The sequence below is a fragment of the Lithobates pipiens genome, unplaced genomic scaffold, assembly GCF_037356315.1.
Source record: "Lithobates pipiens isolate NorthernLeopardFrog02 unplaced genomic scaffold, aLitPip1_a1.2 Scaffold_3, whole genome shotgun sequence".
Taxonomy (NCBI): domain Eukaryota; kingdom Metazoa; phylum Chordata; class Amphibia; order Anura; family Ranidae; genus Lithobates; species Lithobates pipiens.
Genome location: NW_027507790.1, coordinates 14,124,036 through 14,149,093, shown reverse-complemented (window position 1 = coordinate 14,149,093; position 25,058 = coordinate 14,124,036). Strand labels below are relative to the sequence as shown.

At 43.0% G+C, this 25,058-nt stretch overlaps 1 protein-coding gene across 2 annotated transcripts in view; it reads left to right on the top strand.

Annotated features, from left to right (window-relative positions):
- The window catches only part of CORO1C (coronin 1C), a 152,911-nt gene that overhangs the window by 64,922 nt on the left and 62,931 nt on the right, over positions 1-25,058 (top strand). For both annotated transcript variants that reach the window (XM_077461291.1, XM_077461292.1), the window contains exon 2: positions 14,918-15,117. In XM_077461291.1, the coding sequence (XP_077317417.1) occupies positions 14,923-15,117 (195 nt within the window). In that variant the 5' untranslated portion in view covers positions 14,918-14,922. The remainder of the gene's footprint in view (positions 1-14,917; positions 15,118-25,058) is intronic.

Genomic DNA, 25,058 nt, shown 5'->3' with positions numbered 1-25,058 from the left:
CCGGCTGTAAGATCTCCTTTAGGTGGACACACTATAGTTTCACACTGTATTTAGTCAGGAAGGCCCTTGCACTATATAGTTGATGGTAGATCTAAAGGGGATTGTACAGTCAGATTGTATAATATATGGTGAGCTGTACAAGCTCACTAAGCGAATGATCTCTGGCTGTGTATTTAGTGAGAACGGTATTCACTAGAGCTGCGCAATTAATAGTTGAGAATCAAAATCGAGATTCTCTTCTCTTCCCGATCTTAAAACAGCATTTCCTGATTCTATCTAACAAGTGCAGAGGGTTTTCTAAGGGCTGGATAAAAAAAATCCGGGCAGCCTGCCAAGTTTTATCACAACATTGCGGATAACTATAAACCAAGTAACCTTTCATTCTTAAATCAAAGGGGTGAACTTCTGTCGGTAGATGAAGGTAGTTTAACCACTTACAGCCTGCCCGCCGTTGTCCTACATCGGCTGTTTGAAGAGGAATACCGTTGTTATAGCAGCCGATAGCTGTCATAACCCTGGTATCCTCTTCAGTGGGCAGTCCGCTTTCAGATAAAAGTGGTCTCAGCTCCTGTGATAGACAGAACACTGGTCCAATGCGAGATAGGACTGTTTGACGTGAGAGGCGAGTAGAGAGAATATGACTGCTCGGTGAATTCCAGCGACACTCGTCCCCCCTCCTAGGTAAGCTGTCGGTATATAACACGCACCCGTGATTTTCCCCCTATTTTCAGGGGGAAAAAAGTGTGTGTTGTACATCTGCCCTTGCTGAAAGAACTACTGTGGGGCAAGCTACTAGACTGGTGGCTGGGGCAATAGACGTCATAGTGGTCACCGGTTTCCCAAAACGGAAATCAAACCGGTAATCGCAGGGAATGAAGCCTGTGATTTGAATAATGCATCTTCATTTTCTATTACTATACCAGCTAAGGCTAGAAATGGACTACATATCTGCTCAAGGTAGGAAAGCACCAGCAACAGGGGAACACGTTTTTTCTGGAGTTCAGCTTTAAGTATTTGAACTCAGCCCCCTTTCTTTCTGTTTTGTGTGGAGTAAAAAAAAGTTTGCCAGGCGCCCTCTTTGTGTTGGTGCTAATGTGACTGTGAACAACACTGGGTGCTGTAATGCACAGTTTCTACAGTTGTATATGGAGCTTCAAAAACAAGAATGAAATGCCTATTTTTAAAGCTTATATTACGTTTTAAAATAACTTTGAACGTAATGTTAGCCTTTATCTCATATCTGCCTGACTAAATTTCTGTGTAAAGTACTACTGAGGTTTTTCAGTTTCTTTCTTGATGCATATTCAAACACTGAGTTATTGCACACAGATTTTATGACTAATTTCCTGGTTGTTCCGTGTCCAGAGTGCCACATACAGCCTGTCGTACAAGTGAATGGCTCTATATGGCCATACTTTTGTAAATGATGCGTCTTTGCATCTACATTTACCTGCACATCCGCATTTCTCCAAAGCTGTGGTCAGTTCACCTAAAACTGATTCTTTTAGGCCCCTTTCACTTGGAGTGGAATCCTCCTGTTTAGCAGGGGATCTCTCTGCTGATCCCCGCTGAGCAGATGGATGACAGGTCCGTGTCTGCTCCGCTCCTCAGAGTGGACAGAGCCCTCAGCCCACTCTCCTCTATGGAGCGGTCAGAGGCAAACTGACTGCATGTCTGTTTCCATCCAGTTATCTGACCTGCTGGACAGATGGTAAACATATTGCCATATGTCTGCTTTTAGCAGATTTTATTAGATTGGCTGCCCAGCGGGTCCACTGACATCCACCGCCCCATAGAGAAAAATGGGTGGTCTGATTGAGTCCACCTGAAAAAATGACCGACAGACCTGATCGGTGCACTTATGTGAAAAGGACCTTAAGCTGATGTTCCTGAGAGGCTTCTTTGGAAAGATGTGCTAGAGTCCAAGTCTACACGCCTGGCAGAATAATCTTGCAGCCCCACTCTTCTGTTCTCTCCACTTAAACAGGAATCCTAGGAACTGTCAGGGGGACAATTTGGTAGCAGAATTGGAACTAGGTTTAACAGAGTGCAACTTTTTTTTTCTACTGAAGTCACCAGAAGCTATAAAGGCCACTAAACTTCACTTGTAACTGAAATATCCATTTATCCTGGACTGATTCTCTTAAGAATTTTAGTCAAAGTGCATTAAAATTAGATGTGTATTAATGCCTGCTTACTTGGATTTTCTTAGGCCTCTTTCACACTGGGGTGGTGCGAGTGTCGGCGGTAAAGTGGTGCTAGCGGCCGAAAGGTTAAAACTGCCCGCAAAGCGACGCTTTGCTAGCGGTAAAGCCGCGCTGCCCCATTTTTTTCAATGGGTAGGAGCGGTGAATTCACTGCTCCAAAGATGCTGCTAGCAGGACTATTTTTTTTTTTTTTACCGTCCTGCTAGCACACCGCTCCAGTGTGAAGGGAGCCTCTTTTTTTTTTTTTTCCAGGTGCTAATTTTAGCGCTGTAGCGCCTGAAAAACGCCTCAGTGTGAAAGGGGCCTAAGAATATTGTGTATATGCATAGATCACATTTGTAACCCAAACCAGGTGGATTGTCTTGTATTTCACAATACACACATCCTCTCTCTTTTTCATGTGCGGATACAAATTTTAATCTGGACACATTGAGTCTGATTTACTAAAGAATTTGAGAATGTTCAAATGAATTGTGTAAAGATTCACTTTAGCTATCTGATTATGCGAAAAGAAAATGTTTGTTTTACACTGATTTCACCAGCACGATTGGATAATTGAAGTGAATGTGTGAACATTTTCTCAGAGTCTCTAGTAAATGATCCTCTTGGTGTCCGCGAGAGTTCATAGTTGGGTAGTAGGAGGCAAGGTTGAAAGACAAAAGTCCATCAAGTCTAACCTGTGTGTGTGCTTTTGTCAGTGTTGCATTGTATATCCCTGTATGTTGTGGTCTTGCAGGAGCCCATCTAATAGTTTTCTGAAATTATTGATACTCCCTGCTGAAACCACTGCCTGTAGAAGAGAATTCTACATCCTTACCGCTCTTAAGCCCCATACACACTATCAGATTTTCTGCAGATTTATCAAAACAATGTAGTGCAAGGGCCTGCCTGATTGCATATAAATTGAAACTCCTAAGGTTTGACCTCCCATATTTGGTTTTGTTAAATCTGAAGGAAAAAAATCTGCAGAAAACCTGACAGTGTGTATGGGGCTGTAGGGTAAAAATCCCTCTACGCAGTTTAAGGTTAAACTGCTTTTTATTCTCTAATTTCAGCGAATGGCCACGTCTCTTTAAATTCCCTTTTGCAGAAAAGTTTTACCCCTATTGTGGGTTACCAGTATGGTATTTGTATAGTGAAATCATATCCTTCCTCTAGCGTCTCTCTTCCAGAGAGAATAAGTTCAGGGCTCATAACCTTTCCTCATAACTAATATCCTCCAGACACTTAATTAGTTTTGTTGCCCTTCTCTGGACTCTCCAGTTTCAGCACATCCTTCCTGAGGACTGGTGCCCAGAACTGGACGACATACTCCAGGTGCGGCTGGACCAGAGTCTTGTAGAGTGGGAGATTACTGTTTCAAGCGCTGAATTGGGGAGCTTTGTTGGAATTTCTGTGCCTACTGAGCACCTCATAAACGCTTATTGGAAGACTGAACTGAGCCCAATGGTTCTTTTTCATATACCTGCATTCAGTAAGGTTTGCTGGAATATTGCATACAGCTTTGTCCAGGTTTTTAGTAATATATTCTCAAAGTATTTAATATGGGAGAAGATTGAGGCAACACGGCCAGTAGAGTTTTCTGTGAGTATGAAAATGGCAGCATTGCTTTGTCATGACTTTATTGGTATAACAGTAAATTTCTACATATTTTATATAGCCTTTAATTCAGATGTACAATCACTGAGGAGTCCACTATACATTGAACATAAATGGAGACTTTGTACCATTTAAAGAAGTAGTATGGGCTTAAAAAAAATCTATTTTTCTCCAGTCATCTTCCAGGACGGCACACCTGAGAGATGACTGGTCCACCTGACAGGAAACACAATCAACAACGAATTTAAAAGTCCCCACCCTTCCCTCAGACCCTCAGTTCTTGATTGTGTTTCCCACAGGATGACAGCGAAACCAAGTTTCTTTCTAAAAAGTTTTTTCCTTGGGGTCTGGGACCCTGTGTTTTTTTCTCGTGAGGTTCTTTTTTCCTTTTAGGGACTTAAACAGACAGGGTCTGTGGTGCTCCCTTGTATACCCCCAAGAGAAATCTTGGGGGGTATGCCTCACTCAAGGTCTCCTTAGGGAGCCTTGTATGAGCCTCGTGGGACAGGGGAGTTGTCCCAGTAGGCTATTCCCCTGTTGTATTGGCCTACCTGCACATTCGTTGGTGGAGTGGTGAGGTGATGCCTTTCCTTATGCGGACGCGGATGGCGTGCGTTCCAACGCCACAGCGCATGTCCGGAAGTCCAAGGGCGTCACTTCCGGGTATCGAGTTCCGGAAGTTGAGATGGCTGGACGCACCGATGTGCGTTCCAGCCTCAGTGCGCAGGACCGGAAGAGGCCGTGCGTCATTTCCGGGCGACGGACCTCCTTAAAGATGGCGCCGAGCGGCGCGGTTTTTCAAACAGAACGGGTGTGCTGTAATACACCCAGTCTCCTCGTCCTGCAAGACGCTTTCCTGGCACTTGGAAAAGACAACAAGGGGATGCTCGAGACCTGATCCAGCGATCCTGCAGGGCAGCAAATCGCCATGGAAGAGGAAGGTCCGTCTGAGCAGACAGTCGTTGAGGTCGCCACTGGGGGTGAGTGATCCAACTTTATTTAGGGGCAGGGTTCTCGGGGTAGAGCTCCTGTGCCCCTTTTAGGACTTGTGTAGCTAAAATTGTCTATTTTTTGACTATTCCCAGGGACCGAAAGCTCTGCCCAGGGGTCAGCTGCTAGGTCTAAGGGGAAGGTTACTTCAAAGTCCAGGCGTTGTGGTTACTGTAACGCTAAGTTAGCACAAGACCACTCCAAGCCTTTCTGCGATCGATGTATCATCAAGCTCGCAGGCAGGGAGACCGCTCAGGTCGTGAAGGAATGTAGGGCCTTACAAGCAGAAATGTTGGCTACCCTTCAAACTTTTCAGTCCACCCTTGTGAAGGGTTTGCAGGAAGTACCGTCAGAGAGTGAGACTCCTCAGTTACAGGAAAATCTTTCCACATCTTATGCGGAAAGTTCCCAGGGCCAAGTCTCCCTATTATCTGAAGTGGAGGAAGGCCAAGTACCAGATTGTAGTTCTGGAGAGGAAGATTCAGACCAAGATAGCCAGGGGGAGGCTAAGCTTGGGGGATTTTTGTTCCCGAGTGAGGACATGGAGGGTTTATTAAAAGCCATTTACGCCTCAGAAGATATTCAGGTTCCCTCTGCTCAAGTCTCAGCTCAAGATAGAGTATATAGAGGTCTAGGAAGGTTACAGACCAGAACCTTTCCCATCCACCAGTCTCTGAAGGAGATAATCCTTAGAGAATGGAAGGAACCTGAACGCAAGCTTCTCAAACTGAAAGCTTGGAAAAGGAGGTGTCCCTTTAAAGATGAGGAGGAGGAAACATTTTTTAAGGCTCCTCGCTTGGATGCAGCCTTAGCACAAGTATCTAAGAGGTCTGACTTATCCTTTGAGGATTCCGGAAATATCCAGGATCAGATGGATAGAAAGTCGGAAACTTTACTCAAAAGAGCCTGGGAGGCGAATGCGGCAGCAATGGCGCCTGCCCTAGCTTCCGCCTGTGTAGCCAGAAATGCTGACACCTGGCTGGGCAAATTAATGGATCATGTTTCCCGCAGTAAGGAGGCTAAAGAGATTGTAGACTCGCTGGAAGTAATCAGTCGAGCAGTAGCATATGTGGCAGATGCAGCTGTAGAAACTGTTAGGACCACAGCTAAAGCAGCAGCACTTTTGAACTCTTCCAGGAGAGCTCTATGGGTCAAGACTTGGGATGGGGATTTTACTTCCAAGTCTCGCCTATGCGGTATCCCCTTTGAGGGTTCCTTGCTGTTTGGTTCAGGCCTAGATCAGGTTTTGTCCCGATCTACGGAGAAGGGCAAGAAATTTCCTGTAAGGCCCAAGAAAGAAAGGGGTAAGAAATTTTTTCGAGGCCCCTATTCAAAGTCTCATCATAAGGGGAAAACTGAACCAAGGAGAAAATGGAACTTGGGGAAAGGAAAAGAAAAAAGTACAATTCTTTTCTCCAGCTCCGGAGCCTCTCAGAAAGAAGGCAAATGACGCCACCGTAAAGGTAGGCGCAAGACTCCGCGATTTCCTTCCACAGTGGGAAAGGATCACGCAGAGTCCATACATTCTAAACCTTTTAGAAGTGGGGTACAGACTAGAATTTCAGACCCATCCCCCACAGGAATTTCTGGTTACTTTTCCTCCCAGGGACCCAACCAAGGCAGAAGGGTTACTGAAAAATCTAAAGGCGCTAGCAGAGCAAAGGGTTATTACTCCAGTACCAACCAATCAGCTTACCCAGGGTTTTTACTCACACGTATTTGTGGTTCCAAAACCCTCAGGAAAATTTCGGTTGATAATAAACTTGAGAAGACTCAACCGTTACCTGCTTCACAAGAAGTTCAGGATGGAGAGTATCTACTCAGTAAGAAAGCATCTGCAGAGAGGAGTCTTTATGGTCACCCTGGACCTAAAAGACGCTTATCTACACGTACCCATTGCTCCCGAACACCAGAAGTACCTACGCTTCGCAGTTTGTATACAGCAGAGGATACAACACTGGCAGTTCAGGGCTCTCCCCTTTGGGCTGGCGGCAAGTCCGAGGATATTCACAAAGGTGTTAGCCGAAGTAGTGGCATACCTACACCTGCAGGGGATAAGGTTAATACCCTACCTGGACGACTTGCTGATCTACAGTGTCGATCAGAGGCAAGCAGTAATAGACAGAGACATCGTGTTGGAAACTCTGGAGACCTTGGGCTGGATGGTCAGTCAGGAGAAGTCCTCACTGACTCCATCTCAGTCCAAGTTATACCTAGGCTACCTGTTAGACTCGCAGGCACAGAAGGTATTCTTACCAACAGAAAAGGTAACGAAGGTCCAGAATGCGGTTGTCACCCTTCTCGAAAGAGGAGAAGCCTCTCTGAGATATATAATGAGATTGCTGGGCCTCATGACGGCCTGCATTCCGGCAGTAACCTGGGCACAACTCCATTCTCGGGAGCTTCAGTCTTTTCTACTTGCCTCATGGGGAGGAAAAAGAGAAACATTAGAGAACAGAGTGCCCATCACAGAGGAGGTATCTCGTTCTCTGCGGTGGTGGCTCGACCCACAGAATTTGTTGAATGGTCGCCCCTGGTCTCAGGTAAACCCTTTGGTCGTAACCACGGACGCCAGCGCCTGGGGTTGGGGGGCTCATCTGGGAAACCGATATTCCCAGGGGTCCTGGAACCACAGCCAAGCCAGGGAGTCTTCCAATTTCAGGGAGCTTCTGGCAGTAGGAAAAGCCCTAGACTATTTCCGAGAGGAACTGCAGGACAGGGAGGTTCAGGTCCTCTCGGACAACCTGGTCACGGTGGCATACCTAAACCACCAAGGAGGGACAAGGTCGGACAAACTAAGACGGTTAGCGCAACAGATCCTTGTGAAGGCAGAAAAGAGGGTCCTTTCATTGTCAGCGATTCACATAAAGGGCTCACTCAATCTGCAAGCAGATTTTCTAAGCAGACAGCCCATCCTTCAGGGGGAATGGGGATTGAGCAAAGAAATCTTCTTCCTGGTGTGCAAACATTTTGGCAAGCCAGAAATAGATTTGTTCGCTTCCCGGGAGAATGCGAAGGTTCTCAGGTTTTTCTCCCTTTACAAGGATCAAGAAGCAGAAGGGATAGACGCTCTTGTACAAGTATGGGATTTCAGACTGGCTTATGCCTTTCCCCCATTGGTGCTCCTTCCCAGAGTCCTGCAAAAATTAACCTACTCAAGGTCAGTCCTGATACTGATAGCACCCTGGTGGCCCAAGAGAGTTTGGTTTCCCACCATTCAGAGTCTCGCGATAGCTCCCCCACTGCATCTGCCGGTGCAACGAGACCTACTCAGTCAGGGTCCAGTCTTTCACCCCGACCCGGGTCGTCTCTCTCTGACAGCATGGCTATTGAAAGGGAAATACTCCGAGACAGGGGCTGTTCGGAAAAAGTGATAGATACTCTTCTCCTCAGTAGGAAAGGCGTCACCAGAAAGATTTATGCAAAGGTCTGGAAAGTCTTCTCCCACTGGTTACAGTCTAAGGAGGGGGCTCTCCAGATGATACCCACCATCCTAGACTTTCTTCAGGAGGGGGTGGACCAGGGTTTGGCAGTTAGCACCCTAAAGGTCCAGGTGGCAGCCCTGTCCGTGTTTTTTGATAGGAAGCTAGGACAGGAGCCGCTAATAAAAAGATTTTTATCGGCCAGGGAAAGGGTAGTTCCAGTTAGGTCGGTCAGTTGCCCTCCATGGGATCTGTCCCTGGTATTAGATGCCCTAACAAGGGGGCCTTTTGAGCCGGTGGCTCAAATTTCGGTTAAGCTTTTATCATTTAAGTTGGCCTTCCTCCTGGCTATCACTACGGCCAGGAGGGTGAGTGATATACAGGCTCTGTCGATTAAAGAGCCGTTTTTGCGCATCCTAGAGGATAGGGTAATCCTCACTCAGGATCCTCTTTATTTGCCAAAGGTTGCTTCATTATTTCACAGAACACAGGAGATTATTCTCCCGTCCTTTTGCCAGAATCCTAAGAATAAGGAAGAAGAAAGATTTCATTTCTTAGATGTCAGGCGTTGTCTCCTAGTCTATTTAGAAAGGGTGAAAGACTTTAGGAGATTCAGTCATTTATTGGTCACTTTTTCAGGGAAGAAAAAGGGTCTTCAAGCATCTAAATCTACGATAGCTAGATGGGTTAGACAGACCATATCCATAGCTTATAGACAGGCAGGTAAACCAGTACCAACCCGCCTTAAGGCGCATTCAGCTAGATCCCTAGCGACCTCCTGGGCAGAGAGGGCAGGCGCCTCAATTGACCAGATCTGCAGAGCAGCAACATGGACGAGCCATAGAACATTTCTGAGGCACTACAGAGTGGAGCTGTTGTCCCCTCAGGATTTGGCATTTGGCAGGAAGGTCCTACAAGCGGTTGTCCCGCCCTAAAGGTAGGCCTGAACTTCTTGCTTATCCTCTCAGGTGTGCCGTCCTGGAAGATGACTGGAGAAAATGACCAGTTACACTTACCGGTAACGTCTTTTCTAGGAAATCTTCCAGGACGGCAGGCCTACTCCCTACCCTTGTTTTATTGGTGTGATATATTGATTCTTCACAGAATGTTCCCTCTGACACTGGTGTGGGATTTTCTTTACCATAACTGAGGGTCTGAGGGAAGGGTGGGGACTTTTAAATTCGTTGTTGATTGTGTTTCCTGTCAGGTGGACCAGTCATCTCTCAGGTGTGCCGTCCTGGAAGATTTCCTAGAAAAGACGTTACCGGTAAGTGTAACTGGTCATTTTTACCTCTGTTTCGGTATTGTGATGCTGCAGCTGTCCCATGTAATCTTTAAAACCTGAACTTGCTAATTGCTCAGTTTTTGGTCTGCTTTGAGTGGAGATCAGAGACTGCTGGTCATCCAGCTCTCACCGGAAAACACTGGACTGGGGAGGGGATTGGCACAACTGACTTTGGCTCTCAACTCCACACTGAAAGGCAGAGCCGCTGTGTGGGTCCAGACAATATTGTTGGGATCTTTCCAGAGCCTGGAGCAGTTCTACTTAGACAGCTCATGGCATGCAATAATCCACTATCATCTGACTCTGTGTCACAGGAGTGCAAAAGTAAGTGTACTCCGGTGACCCACAAGAGAAGTATGGCCAAAAAAAGCTTTGGTTTCTTTTTTAAAAGATTCTTACCTAATTATATGTCTAAATTTTAGATCTGGCAAATGCTTATCTAAATTTGATTGTTCAGTCTCCACCCTTTCCTTCCAATAGTATGATTGATTGGAGAATTCAGATGTCTGGATCTGGATGACTGACTCGTAGTGTTTTACTGTGTTGCATTGCATACTGTCATGTTCCATACCTAAAACAGCGGAAGCATACGGTTACATACTTTCAGTATCTTGTTTATCCCATAGCTTTACAGCGTCTTTAGTCACTTCCCTATCTATAGTTCATTTCCTCCACTTTTTCCAAGAGGAAGCTTATGAAGAGATTAGTATGACTTTCATGCATTTTAACACTTTCTATTCCATTTTTTTTCTAAATCATTTAACGTTAACATATCAGAAAAATGAGAACAGAGCAATAGTTCTAGAGAAGACCCTCTAAAAGCAGGACACATTTACTGCCGCGTTATAATGCTAGCCCTGGAGCAGCCTTTCTCAACCTTTTTAATACAGAGGAACCATTGAAATAACTTTCTGGACTCTGGGAGCCCTTGCTAAAAATTACCATATCTATAACTCATGATACATTGCTGTGCTGGTCAATAGGAAGAATGCTCCTTATACTTGGTCACTGGGAAGAATTATCCCTTACAGACAGCTAAAAGATCAATGGTGCCAGTGGGAACTTGTATAAGGGACAGAATTTGCTCATTGCTCAAGGAACCCTGGTTGAGCAACCCTACCTTAGACCTACAGTGTAATGAATGTCAGAGTGAATGAACTTTCAGTTTAGCTGTATAAAAAAGTGTACTTGCCTAGATGGCTGCAGCAGCGATCCCAGCTGCAGATGTCCCCCGCCGTCTCTTAAGACCATGAACTGAGCAATGAAACGCCACTAATTGCCTGGCCCTTGGTCTTCAGCCTGCAGAGAGCCAGTGATTGTGAAAAACACCAGCTCTCTGTTCTGCCCCTCCAGTGCTCATTGGAGCGCTGGGCTGTGGACTGGGCAGGAGCAGCTGGCTTAGGCTCTTAGCAGGTCTCAGAGGCTGAGCCAGCTGCTGGTCCTGGCATGTGGGTGGATCTTAACCATATGGTGGGGTTCTTTTCAGAGCCTGGACTGGGTCTGTGACAACAGCCCACAGCGGGCTGAAAACCAGTCACAGGAGTACAGAATGAACTGCACTGGATACTTAGAAGTATAGCCCAAAAAAGTCTCCATATTACAACTAGTACACGCATACAAAACAATGGGTGTCCCTGGAGCAGGCAAATGCTCACATCCCTTTTAACCTCCATACTCTGCATTGACGCTATCCCCTTTTTCATCAAGTCTCACCCACCATTTGATTCAACTGGGCTGACTGTATCCATTCCTCTCCAGTTAAGACATCTGTCACCAACCCCCTCTCTTTCCAGTATTCGAGAATATGGCCTTCCCTTCGGTAATAGATGACCCCCGCTTCCAGGACATGGTTGTGGTTGGCACAACTTTTTCACTGTTGGCCTGCCATAGAATAATTGACAGCAGATCCTTGCCTGAGAATTTGGAGAACAGCAAAACCTTTTAGGTTCTTTCCACCTGCATACGGTTTTGTTAGACCACTCGGTATTTGAAATTGAATGTCAAAAAATGGGAATCTTAAAGTAGAACTTTACCCATGATAAAAAAATGTTCTTTAGCAAGGAACATACATTCCACATGAATAATTATACTACTATTCGTGTGTGCTCTAAATTGCCTCCAGCATTGTTCCTGTTTCTTAACAGAAGTTGCCATGTTGCTGAAGCCCAGACCTCCAGAGCAGCAGTAAATCACAAAGCGGAACTAAAACCATTGATTTAACCATTTAAAAAGGTTGTTCCTGGGATTGCTAACTGTCACATTTGCTTGTGTCCAACCAAACTGTCAAACCATAAAATGGCTGGTGTCATAACTGATCATGTGCAGCACCATGGCAATTGCAGATCAAACTGAAGCATCTTCCTTCTCTGTAAATGATAGGAGGGTTTAATTCCGCTTTCAGGCTGTCAGCAGTGCAAAATGGAGAGCAGCTGAGCATGTGCAGAGCAGGGTGAGACAGTGTGTTGCTGGATTTTAAACAGTATAGACACGTATTTTTAATGTTCTAGAAAGCATACAGCCTGAAGCAGCAGCAGCCTGAAGTGATCTAGCAGGACTTAATTTTCTGACTAAAGTCACTTTAAGCTGTCTACCTTCAACTGCCCTGTTTTTATCCTTGCTTTGCTATTTAATGTCTACTAGGGATGAGACTGATGTTCGAGTCAAACGTAAGTTCAGTGAACAATATGCGGTGTTCAGGGCAAATTCGAAAAGTTGCGGAACACCGTTAAAGTCTATGGGACACTAACATGAAAAACCAAACGTGCTCATTTTAAAGGCTTCTATGCAAGTTATTGCCATAAAGTGTTTGGGGACCCAGGTCCTGCCCCCAGGGGACATGCATCAATGCAAAAAAAAGTTTTAAAAACAGATGATTTTTTTAGGAGCAGTGATTTTAATAATGCTTAAAGTAAAACAATAAAAATGAATTATTCCTTTAAATATCACCCCCCCTTAGTATGCCCGTAAAGTAGCGCATGTTCCCCATGTTTAGAACATTACCACAGCAAAATTACATTTATAAAGGGAAAGAGTAGTTTAAAACTGATCGAGGCTGTAATGTATTGTGGGATCCCGGCAATATAGAAAACAATTCATTGAAAGAAATGGCATGGGTCGTCCCTTTTTTTTTTTTTTTTTTTTTTTTTCTTCTTCCCCCCCCCCCCCCCCATTCATGTCCTAGGGCAGGACCCCGGTTCCTAAACACTTTTTATGGCAATAACTTGCAAATAAACTTTAAAATTAGCATTTTTGATTTTTTCATGTTTGTGTCCCATAGACTTTTTAACGGTGTTCACTTGTTCATATGCACTTGTTGCCTGTTCATGTTCTGGTGTGAACCGAATCGGGGGGTGTTTGGCTTATCCCTAATGTCTACCCCTATCTCCCTAATCCCTTCTCCCTCCCAAAAAATGTATTAGAAACTAGCGCAGCCTTCCAGACATACTACATGAACAGCCCTATAAAAAGTGGCAAGAATGACTAATTATCGAATTAATCAAGAGCACTTACATTTTCAGGTAATCGCATATCTGTTACACTATAGTTTTCTATATTGTCTGCCACTCTGCAAGCTTCTTTCACATGGACAATGAATGTCATGTATCCAATGTATATTTATATATATATAATGTGTGTGTATATAAAAGAGATCATGATCGGCGAACATGGAATGCAGGCATCTAAATGTGCATGCCTGTATTGTACCATTATGCTAATACCTATTTCATTAACCACTTCCTGACCAGTGCACGCCGATGTACGTCGACAGAATGGCACGGACAGGCATATTGGTGTACAGGTACATCCAATCTTTACTGCTGCCCTGCCATCACGAGCGTGCCGCTGGCGCGCTCGTGTGCTGGTCGGGTCCCCCGTGAGTCCGGTCGCTGGCATACCTGCGATCGTCTCACAGGGCGGCTGAACGGCGATATGCCGTTATAAACAGCATCTCCCCATTCTGCCTAGCAACTAGTGACGCTGATCTCTGTTCCATGTGATTGGAGCAGAGATCAGTGTTCACTAAATGAAAGCCCAACCCCCCCCATAGTTGGTAACACACCCCTAGGAACACTTAACCCCTACACTGCCACCCACTGGTTAACCCCTTCACTGCCAGTGTCATTTACCAAGGAATCACTGCATTTATATAGCAGTGATTTCTGTATAAATGACAATGGTCCCAAAAATGTGTCAAAAATGTCCGATGTGTCCGCCATAATGTCGCAGTCACAATAATAATCGCTGATCGCTTGCTTTACTAGTAAAAAAAAATAAAATAAAAAAAAATAAAAATGCCATAAAACTATTCCTATTTTGTAAACTCTATAACTTTTGCGCAAACCAGTCATTGCTTATTGCATTTTTTTTTTTTTAATTGTTGCTCTATTTTTGTTTATAGCGCAAAAAATAAAAACGCAGGGGTGATCAAATACCACAAAAAAAATTTTTGTGGGGGGAACGTCAATTTTGTTTGGGAGCCACGTCGCATGACCTTGCAATTGTCAGTTAAAGCGACGCAGTGCCAAATCGCAAAAAGTGGTCTGGTCTTTGGCCAGCAAAATGGTCCGGGCTGAAGTGGTTAAAGTGGTTTTATACCTCAGACATGAAATATGAACCAAGCATTTCCCTCTTTAGTGTGTACTGGTCTCATTTAGAAGCACTAAATGTCATTTCTTTTTGATGCTTTATTCCTCTATCAGCATGAATCTCTTCTGACAAGTTTCCCTGACACCAAGAGAAAAAAAGGTGATTTGGAGGGACCTCCAGCTGATTGACCGCCTCAGCTCTGTTACTGAGTGAATGGGTGTGACTTCAGCACTCCCCAAGCTTTATATATTCTGCAGTTTGAACAGATGTTGATCAGATGAGACTGCAGATAAATGTGTAGAACTATGTAGGAGGTTTTGTTTCATCTGTATCACCAAAGGCCAGGCACTTCACTGAGAGTATGTAAGGGTTTACAACCACTTTAAGCTTTGACCTGCTCTCTTCTGAGCACCCCACTAATGATCAGTAATGCCATCTACCAGGATTGTCCCATATGGAAGCAACAAGCCAGAGCTCGACTGCTAAATTTGGGATTTGTGTTAGAGAGCCTCCTGGGATTCAACGGCCCCAGAGCTCGCTAAAAGGTATGTTGCAGCATATGTAGCTATCTGAAGGTGCTTTGTTTAGTGAAAATACAGCAATGTACATTAACCTCTTAAACTATATAATCAGAGCCACCCTATGATGTCATATGTGAGATGTTTGGCACATGACAAAGTAGAAACCACATACATAAAGGAACGTTTTAGGATGCCTTTCATTAACTTTAAGGGGATTGCAAATGAAAAATTAGCAGCCACTGGCTGGTTCAGTTGTATAATACCATGATTTGGTTAAGATATTAACTTGTTTTATTTCTTTTTCAGAAACGATGAGGCGCGTGGTGCGACAAAGCAAATTCCGGCATGTCTTCGGACAAGCGTTGAAGAATGACCAGTGCTATGATGACATCAGAGTTTCCCGTGTTACTTGGGACAGCTCTTTCTGTGCTGTAAATCCCAAATTTGTTGCCATAATAATTGAAGCCAGTGGTGGGGGAGCCTTCTTGGTATTGCCATTACAGAAGGTAAGTTGACATAAGTTGCTTAAAGTAGACCTGTCATAAAGGAATGACATGCTTGCCATTGAGGAACTTATTCAGAACAGGCACGCTGGTCACACGAGCAAACAGATCAGGCTGTATGAGAATAGTCAGAAGTTCTTATCTGCATACTTGGGTCAGAGGCTTGGAGTGCTCAAGGAAATCTTTTAAAACCAGAAAAGTAGCATTTCAGAAAGAGATCCCTAATGGCTTCCTTGTTTTTTCTTGACAGTGTGTGTTTTTTATTATTTTTTTTTTTTTTTTCATTTTGATCTTATTGCGCTAAACATAAACTGCAATTACCTCTTGCTGTGGAAATGTGTTTTATGAGCCTTTATTCTGGTTATCCACTGTAAATAGTATAATTATGTGGTATTTTAATTTTTTTTACTTGTAGGAATGTTATGGTTCGTTATTCTCACTGCTCCATTGAATTACTCATTTAACTTATCTAAACCTTTAAAGCACCAGTCCTGTGCACTTTAAGACCTATTTTGCTTCAACTATGCCCTGCCTATGCAGGAAAGTAGTCCAACAAGTATTTGACTCTAGTAGGAAATTCCTCTTCTTTTTTTTTTTTTTTTTTTTTTTTTTTTTGCTCTAGGGCAGAAGGCGGCATCGTTGACAATCCTATGTCTTTATGCTCGCTTAAAAAGAAAAATTGCATTGCACCATACTGGAAACCATTTGTTAATTACTTTAGTCTGAGTGAAAAATAACTAAAGTAAAACTCTGTAACATGAGATATATAAGCTATATATTTATAGATTAAATTTTTTTTAACCTAAGTATAGATAGTGTGTTGGTAGAGAAGAAAAACAAATAAATTAAATACTCATATGCTAGATCTTTCTGCCAGGATATGTCAGAAAAATCAAGCTAAAAGAAAATGCTAATTTTTGGTGTGTAATTGCATGTTTAGACATATGGCGTTGAGGGTAAACCTATTTTACTAGCTAGAATAACGTATTCTGGCCATTGGAATAAACTTGCGTGGCATATGCATGTGTAAATTCTGCTCCTAAGCTCTTCCCTGAATGCAGGTTTGGGGCTTTTATTTATTTATTTTTGTCTCTAAACGTTGCTCTAACACCCCATTCACACCTGAGCGTTTTGTAGCTTGACGCCTGAAGCTACAAAACGCTGGAGGGGAAAAAAATCCATTATTCTCAATGGAGCTGGTTCACATCCCCACTCCAAGTCGCCTGAAGCTCAAACAAGTTCCGGACCCTTTTTTGTCGCGCGAATCGGGCTGATTTGGGCGTTTTTCATCTTTTAACATTGGTGACCTTTTTGCCCTGCACAAATTTGCGGCAAATCGCAGTAAAAAACCCCGCAAAAAACGCTTGAAAACCCTACGCTCAGGTGTGAATGCAGCCTTAAAGTGCTGAGCTTCATGCCTAATTTGCATGGCCATATAGGCTAACCTACAACGGTGTTTTAAAGGCAAAAGAATAAATATGCAGCAGTTTATGCCTGTGTACATGAGTCCTTTAATGCACCATTGCAGATTTTTTTTTTTTGTGTGTGATCTTGGGCTCTGGCATAGTGTAAAATTATGGTTGCAGCCTCCTTTGATGTATGTATACAGCTTTCAGGCAGTAGTATCATTCCAAATCAAGTATTTCTGTAATTATTTTCTAACAAGCTTCTAATAAAATATGAGTTGCTAACAATCCCTGTCCCCAGTTTTCATTCGCATTAATGAGCCACATGCAGCATCCTTGATACCTATGAAACCCCCTTTATGCATGCAGCATGTTCAAGATTTGGAAGCCCTAAAATGCATATATTCCCTGTTTTACTTGTGTATCAATCAAAATTTAAAATCATATATTTCTAGCTTTGTATTTCAGTAGTTTCTAGCTGGCTCTTATTAATCTGAATGATCTTGAAGTTTGTAAACCTAATTTGAGAAGGTCCCCACAAATTTACTACTTGGAATTCTGAGACACATTTTCACAAAGACTTGTGGGTAGGCACTGCTGTGTCACATTTCAGAGCCTGCCTTCTGAAGAGTGACTGAGGAGTTTCAGGAGGTGGAGTCGGTACAGGAGTCACTAATTGTAGGCAGCAAGGTACCATTTGATATGTAGTTCTTAGAGATTGAAAGTAAACAGCAGAGGAGAAGCGGCAAAACATTCAGGGAATCCAGGAAGTTGTAGAAATATGAGATTACCAGCAGACAGGCAGAACTCACAAAATTAAGAGATTTTTCAAGTAGGCTTATTTTGGATTATCGACAATTACTGTTTGTATTGCTTATACAATGCTGATGTTCTAAAAATACGTGTATGTGGTGACTATAGAGCCCCTTTAACCACTTAAGAACCAAGCCCGTTTTTCAGACTGTTTATAAGCTTAAAATAGTTTTTTTGCTAGAAAATTACTTGAAACCCCCAAACATAATTATAACACCCTAGAGAATAAAATGGCGGTCATTGCAATACTTTCTGCCACACCATATTTGCGCAGCAGTCTTACAAGCGCACTTTTTTGGGGGAAAAAAAATACACAATTTTGAATTAAAAAATAAGACAACAGCAACGTTGGCTACATTTTTTTCTTTTTTTTTCTTCTTTTTTTTTTCTTCTTATATTGTGAAAGCTAATGTTACACCGAGTAAATTGATACCCAACATGTCACACTTCAAAACTGTGCCCGCTCGTTGAATGGCGACAAACCTTTACTCTTAAAGGTCTTTACTCTCTCCATATGCAAAGTTTCTACAGCTCACCAGTTTTGAGTTAGGAGGTCTAGGGCTAGGATTATTGCTCTAACGATACCTCGCGTGTGTGGTTTGAACGCCATTTTCATATGCGGGCATTACTCACATGCGTCTCCTTTTTAAGACCATTGGGTGAAAGTGACGTTTGACTTGGCTTCTGCCCTCCAATGCTATGGACCCGCGGGCCGTCTTTCCCTCCACTCGGCATCCAGGCAGTAGGGTGACAGGACGCGGTACTTAAGCCCGGGATGTGCACAAGAGCCTCGACTCTCTGTGGACTCGCCCTCATTGGCTGAGACAGCAGCAGGAGCCATTGGCTCCCGCTGCTGTTAGTCACAGCCAGTAAAGTAATGAGATAAAGGGGGGTGGGGCTGAGCTGTAAGAATGGACATGCAGAGCTGTGGCTCAGGTGCCCCATGGCAAGCTGTTCTGGAACCCGAGAAGACGAGGATGCCGAGTATGATGTTAACCACTTACGCACTGTCCACCGCATATATATATATATATATATATATATATATATATATATATATATATATATATATATATATATATATATATATATATATATATATATATATATATATATATAGACAGCAGCTAGCTGCCATAACCCCGGTATATTTTTTACATGGTGGGCGACTCTATTTTACATAAAATGGTCCCGGTGGTGGATTCACCATGGGATAACTTTATTTTATTTTTTTTATTTATTTTTTATAGGCGGTGGGAGGGGTGCAGGCCTCCCCTCCCCTCACTCTGCTTCCCGTTGGTTTCCACTGCTTACCAGCGAGATTAGCAGCAGAGGAAACTGTCCGATCCAGTGTACTGGTGGGCAGGAAGTCGAGTGAGGGCAAGATGGCCCCCATTCGACTATGTCCTTAGAGGACCAGAGCAATGTCAAACGTCAATTCCGGCCTTTAAGGGCCCATTTGTATTTTTTGCTTTAGCAGTGGCTGTAAACCCATATCCACGTTTTGCTACAGGGAAGCCTATAATGAGGCTCCTCTGTAGCTACTCCGGATATCTCCTAACCTACATGGTTTAGGAGATATCCCCTGTATCTGCATGTGCCAACGTCACTGGCACATGCGCATTAAAGCAATGACATGTATGTGCCATTTGTCTCAGTGAGTGTGCCGTTATCGGCGGCTCACACGTGCGTTGGAGTGACATCGCGGCTCAAGCCAATCAGTGTCGGAGCTGCGTTACCCAGAAGTAACTCCCGGGAGAAATGTCGCCAGCCGATGCTGTGTACGGGCACTGCAGCGAGGGCTGTATTATGTATTACATAATGGGCTAGTATGTTATGCATACTAGCTCATTATGCCTTTGTTTTGCAGGTTGTTTTTTTTTTCAAAGTAGGCTTGCAACCACTTTAAGTGTAAAATGTGACATCTGAGGTCTTTTTGGCCCCAGATCTCACATTAGAGGTCCTGTCCTGCTTAATTATATTACAAGGGATCAAAATTTATATATTAAAAATAAAGTAAAATTTTATTTAAAGTGCCCTGTCCCTCTAAGCTTGCGAGCAGAAGCGAACTAATACGCAAGTTGTGCCCATATACGGTGGTCAAACCACATGTGATGAGGTATTGCCGCGATCGTTGGAGCGAGAGCAATAACTAGCATTAGAGCTCCTCTGTAACTCTAACCTGGAAACCTGTAAAAAAATCTTCCAATAGCGTTTTCAGCTCGTAAAACGCCAGAAAAAAACACCTGAAAAACACCCAATAAGCAAAATATGATTCATTTCAATTGCACCTGTTCACATTTGAGCATTTTGCCACCTGAAGCCACACGCCCTAAGCTCAAAAAGGAACAGGTGGTTTTCTGCCTTTTACATTGGTGACCTGAACAAAATCGCGGTAAAACCATGTGTCTTGGAAACGCTCATTCAAGAAGGTGTGTTTTATTTTTATTTTTTTTAATTGCATTGGTAAGACTGCTGCGCAAATACCGTATGACATAAAGTATTGCAACAATCCTCCATTTTATTCTCCAGGGTCTCGGCTAAAAAAAATACTGTTTTTAATTTGTAAACGACACATGTTGGAAATAGGCTTGGGCCTTAAGTGGTTAAGAAAAAGCTAACCTTTTTTAATATCACTTTTGGTACACAGACTTGGACTAGCTAGGACCTAGCTGCATTTCTATGCCTCTGGATCTATGCTGCATACTCTTCTTGGAAGCCATTTGGCTGCAGGCATATGGAGATGAGGGCGTTCAGAAACAGAAAAAAAACCCAATGCTTGTGCATTCAGGAGCAGCAGCGCTTTGGCAGAAAAAAGCGCCTGATGCGTCTAAACATGCTTAAAGTCCAACTTTACCCTTAACTTGATAAAAAAAAAAAAGTCCTTTAGCAAGGAATGTACATTACACATTTAATTATACTACCAAAATTAGTGTGTGCTGTAAATTGTCAGCATTGCCCCCTTTTCTTCTTGCCGGAGGCTGCCATTTTCCTGAAGCCTAGAGCCTTTGAACCACAGTAAAACATAAAATGGAACTAAAGCCATCCATTTAATGGCAAGAAAGTTTTTTCCTTGAACATAACTGTCACATTGGCTTTTCTCCTCAACCAAACTGTCAAACCATCAAATGGCAGTTGCAGATCAAACTGAAGCAGCTTCCTTTTCAGTAAATGATGGGTTTAGTAGTTTAATCTTTAAGGCTCTCAGCAGATTGGCCTCTACAAACTTGGCAGTGCCTAAAAATGGAGAGCAACTGAGCATGTGCAGAGCAGGGTGAGGCAGTGTATTACTGGATTTTACACAGTATAGGCACTTATTTTTAATGTTTTTACATAGCTATACCTGCAAAAGGGGCCAGCCAGAAGCGATCTAGCAGGACTTCATTTTCTGACTAACGTTCCGCTGGGCGTGTCAAGTGCTTGAGTGCTCATTCATTTCAGTGGCCAGAATAAATTAATATTTGGCCCAGTAAAATGAACACTCAAGCGATTGACATGTGTAAACTTGCCTAAATGCGTTTGCAAAAATGTGACACTTCTGGCATTTAGAAGAGCTGGGCAAATGCCCAGTGTACATGGGGCCTAAGTAAAATGCACAATGACAGTAGCTTGCTTACATCTCCACGGTCAGGTATGGGGGGGGGGGGGGGACGCGCAACAGTTAGATGCGTGTTTAACAGATGTCTGCCAGCAACGGTACAAATCTTAACTATTAGCACAGCAAAGTTGGGTATAAAAAATCAAATCTGACCCTCAATTGTGATTATACTGTTGCTGACAAATATAATTCTACAACAGATGTAGACGTGGCTGGGCAGTTTTCTATATGGTTAGGAAGTCTTAAAGCTGAACTCTTTATTTTTTGGAAATTTTCATATTTTTCCAGTGAGGACAATGGCGTCCTCTGGACAAAGTGGGGTTTGTGATATCACTGTCCTGCCTCTCCACCTTATCCAATCATTGAATGTTTTGTGTTCGTTAACAATACAAAGTGTTCTATGAAAGGCAGCAGTGCAGAACGAGCAAACCCTTGTGGTTAAAGTGCAGAAGGGAAGCCACTTGGCACAAGGCCCAGAACTGCAGTGATTTGCGATTGCTCATTTATATGTGATGCATAAAAATCCCACTTTGAGTTCAGCTTTAAAAGACTAAAAATATCAAGTGGAACATCAGGAAATTATCCTTTTAGCACCTTTATATGCCAGGGTACTGATGGTAGTTATATTTTAAGGGTTCATTCACACCAGCCGCTGCATTGCAACATAGCAGCTGGTGTACAGTGGGGCTGCGTTCAAAGCAGTGATGATGCACTGAGCTTGGCACATCACACCTCCTTTTTTTTATTTTTTTTTATTTTTTTCTCCAATGAATGTTGAGGTGTCACACAGACATTTCGTATAGTTCAATTGCCAGCTGCATGGTGCAAGGCGGGGGACTACCTCATGTTGCGCTGAAAAGTACTGCATGCGGTGCACTGCAATGCAGTAGTGTGAACCAGAGACGAGGCATTTTGCTATGTCAGTGTGGTGGGACTGCACTGGAATAGCCACTCAATGCAGTACCTACTGCAAGGGGTTATGAACCTACCTTTTTATGGGTAGATTTACTAAAACTGGAGAGTCCAAAATATATGATGCAGCTTGTAGTCAATCAGCTTTTAACTTAAACTAGTTCAGCATTGACAAAAAAAACTGAAAGCTGATTGGTTTCTTTGCAGAGCTGCACCAGATTTTTCACGCTCCAGTTTTAGTAAATCAACCTCCTGTGTTCAATTCCTTCCACCCACTTCAAGGGCAAGAACTGCTCTCCTACAGGTCATTCCCAGACTAGAGTATGCTTTTCCCTCTACACCAAGAAGTACAATTGTGTAATGTGTGTACTGCCGCTCTTGTTGACATGATGGGTGTTAACAAATGCCACATCCATATTTGTCATATACAGCATGGTGGAATAGGAAAAACTTGTACCTGTTGGCACTCCTTTTTTTTTTATTGATCCTGTGATATGAAAGTCTTCTAATATCTGTGGATGTAAATCTAAATTTCACTGTGTAGTAAATGGCCCATATACCATGCTTTTAATTGTGAGCAACACATTTCTCATACATTTTGTATTCATGATTGTTCATGACCTTCTTGCCAATAAATGTTTGTATTCTGAGAATTGAAGGGTTTTATGGTCCCTTTTGTTTCATGCTTCTGAAGACTTCACCTCCGTGTATTGCTAAGATCTGTGTATGAAAGAACTTGGAGGTCTTGTTAACCTTTTGTGCCCTCAGTCTATGATGGATTATAGATTTAATTCGTTATTGGCGTACACAATTATTTTGAAGCAACTAAATCTGCTATGGTCATCGCCAATATTAACACTTGATCATACATAGTTTTATATCCCCTGTGGCCTATAAAATCTGGTTAGGGGAATTGAAAATGTAGCTTGCTCACTCATTCCTTGGGGGACACTGGCAAGCAAAAACTGCCTCAGTTTTTCTACTGTCCTACAAGGTTGGACATCTATTATTTTTTTATTTTATTTTTTTTCAGGTCTTTGCAAGAATGATCTACTTTTACTAGCAATTCTTTCTTTTATTTTTCCTTTATTAATTTAAGATTCTGCTTTACATTGCCACCGGAGCTTAGTTTTCCTTACACCTATCTGATGCGCTCTTCTTCAGCCTGGCTTCTGAAGTTCTGCATCTAAGCTGTGGCCTAACTGTGACCTTTTTGGTACTGCATTCCACGTGTTGCACTTTCCAGACTCTCTTCTAGTAAGTCATCTATGGAGCACCTTCCAGGTCCATAGCAGCTGGCATTTACTCAACTTTTCCCTGTCTCTGAAGACCCACTTAAAGTGGTTGTAAGGATCCAGGCTGCTCTTTGTGTGCCCTCTTAGCAAGCTGATTGCTAAGGGAGCACACCTGCAATCTTTCTCCTAAACTGGACTGTGTGCGTCTATTGACACACAGTGCAGGTCAGCCCCACCCCCTGCTCTCTGCTCACAGGATTTGACTGAAAGCAGCAAGAGCCAATTGCTCCAGTTGCTGCCGTGTGAGAAGAGGGAATAGACCTGAAGCCTGGACAGTGCTAGTTCGCTGACCGGCTCAGGTAAATGATTATGGCGAAGGGAAATGGTTGTGCGAGTTTTTTTAGTTTATTTTTGCCTTAATTCAGGGTATGCATTAAAGTGGATTTAAACCCTCACATATACCCAGTAAACAGCCTCAGATAATACACAGGGATGAAACGCATACTACATATGTATATCTGCTGCCTTCAGCTTTATATATTCTTTAGAAAGTTCAGATCGTGTTAGATTTTCTCTACCTGGTTAGCACTGCAGTGAAGCCTGGGCATACAGCCAAGACAGCTGATTGGAGGAAAGACACACGCGCCTCTCCTCCATAGGTAGAGACTTTCAGAACTGTTCCTTGAATAGTTCAGCTTTCTGCTAATCTATTTATAGCATTCTCCCCAACACAAAACTAGCTGCTTTTATCACAGTTGAAGGAGAACTTGTCAGAAGTTATCCAACTGATAACGGAAGAACAGCGCAGGAGATGGTTTGGGGACACAGTGCTTTTGAAGAGAGATACAAAAAAAAAAACACTACAGATATGTGCCCAGCTCAAATTTCATGAATCGGGCTTACATCCACTTTAAAGTAAAACTATAGGCAAAACTTTATTTTTTCCATTTTGTATAGTGTACGGGAGGGCTATATCCCCTGTTGGTTTATTTGTTGCCACCTGTAATCCATCGTGGAGATTTACCTTCACCCATAGCCAAAACAGGAAGTGGGATGAAACGCCTACAAATTAAGGTGATCTCTTGGGGGGGGGGGGGCAGGTCACCAGGTCTATTGTCCCCATTGGAAGCATTCCCTCTATTACTTCTCTGGGGACAGCCCAAATTTTGAGATTTTCTTTTTTACTTTCAATGATCATGGTAATCAGGATAAATGGAGAATTGTGAATCTCCCTAATGGGGACACAGCAATAAAAACTGACAGGTGTTCTTATGCCTCTCCACTCTGTCCACAACTAAAGAAAAGGGTTTGCCTCAGGTTAAACTTTAAAGAATGTTAAATTATAGTGTAGCGCTATATAAAATATGATTAAACCACTAAGTGATGTGACAATAATATATAAGTATCAAAATTGCATGACATACAAAAGTGCTTGCCCAAACTGCCCAGCAATTGCATGAATAATGAAAAAATTATAATGAACCCAAAAAAATGTGAAAACAGTCCAAAAAATCTGTTATTCGATTAAATCCAATCCACACGTGAGAGGGAAAGAGCCATCCACCTTCGTCCTATGAAGACCACATGCAGGCACCCTGTGGCATATCCATCACCAAATAAGGTGTAGGCTTACCAGATAGAATGGATCCAAACGAATATACATTCGAAGGATCAATCAAACTTCAGAATATTCTCATATAGAGTTGTCCAACATAAAAAGGCTCTCCTGGGAATTCTCAATCAAGTATTCAAACGATGGGAAAATCTTCCACTTTAAACCTCAACGCCCATTGTAGAACTCATACAGGAGGAAAAATGAGGGCCACAATAGTGTAAATCCGTTTTAAAAAATTTAATGAAATAAGTAATGAACTTACATGAATCCAAATGAATAAAGCGCTTTTATCATAAAAACAGAGCTGCAGTAGGAGTCCCGACGCGTTTCGTCCTCAAAAGACGTCATCTGGGGTACTACTCCAC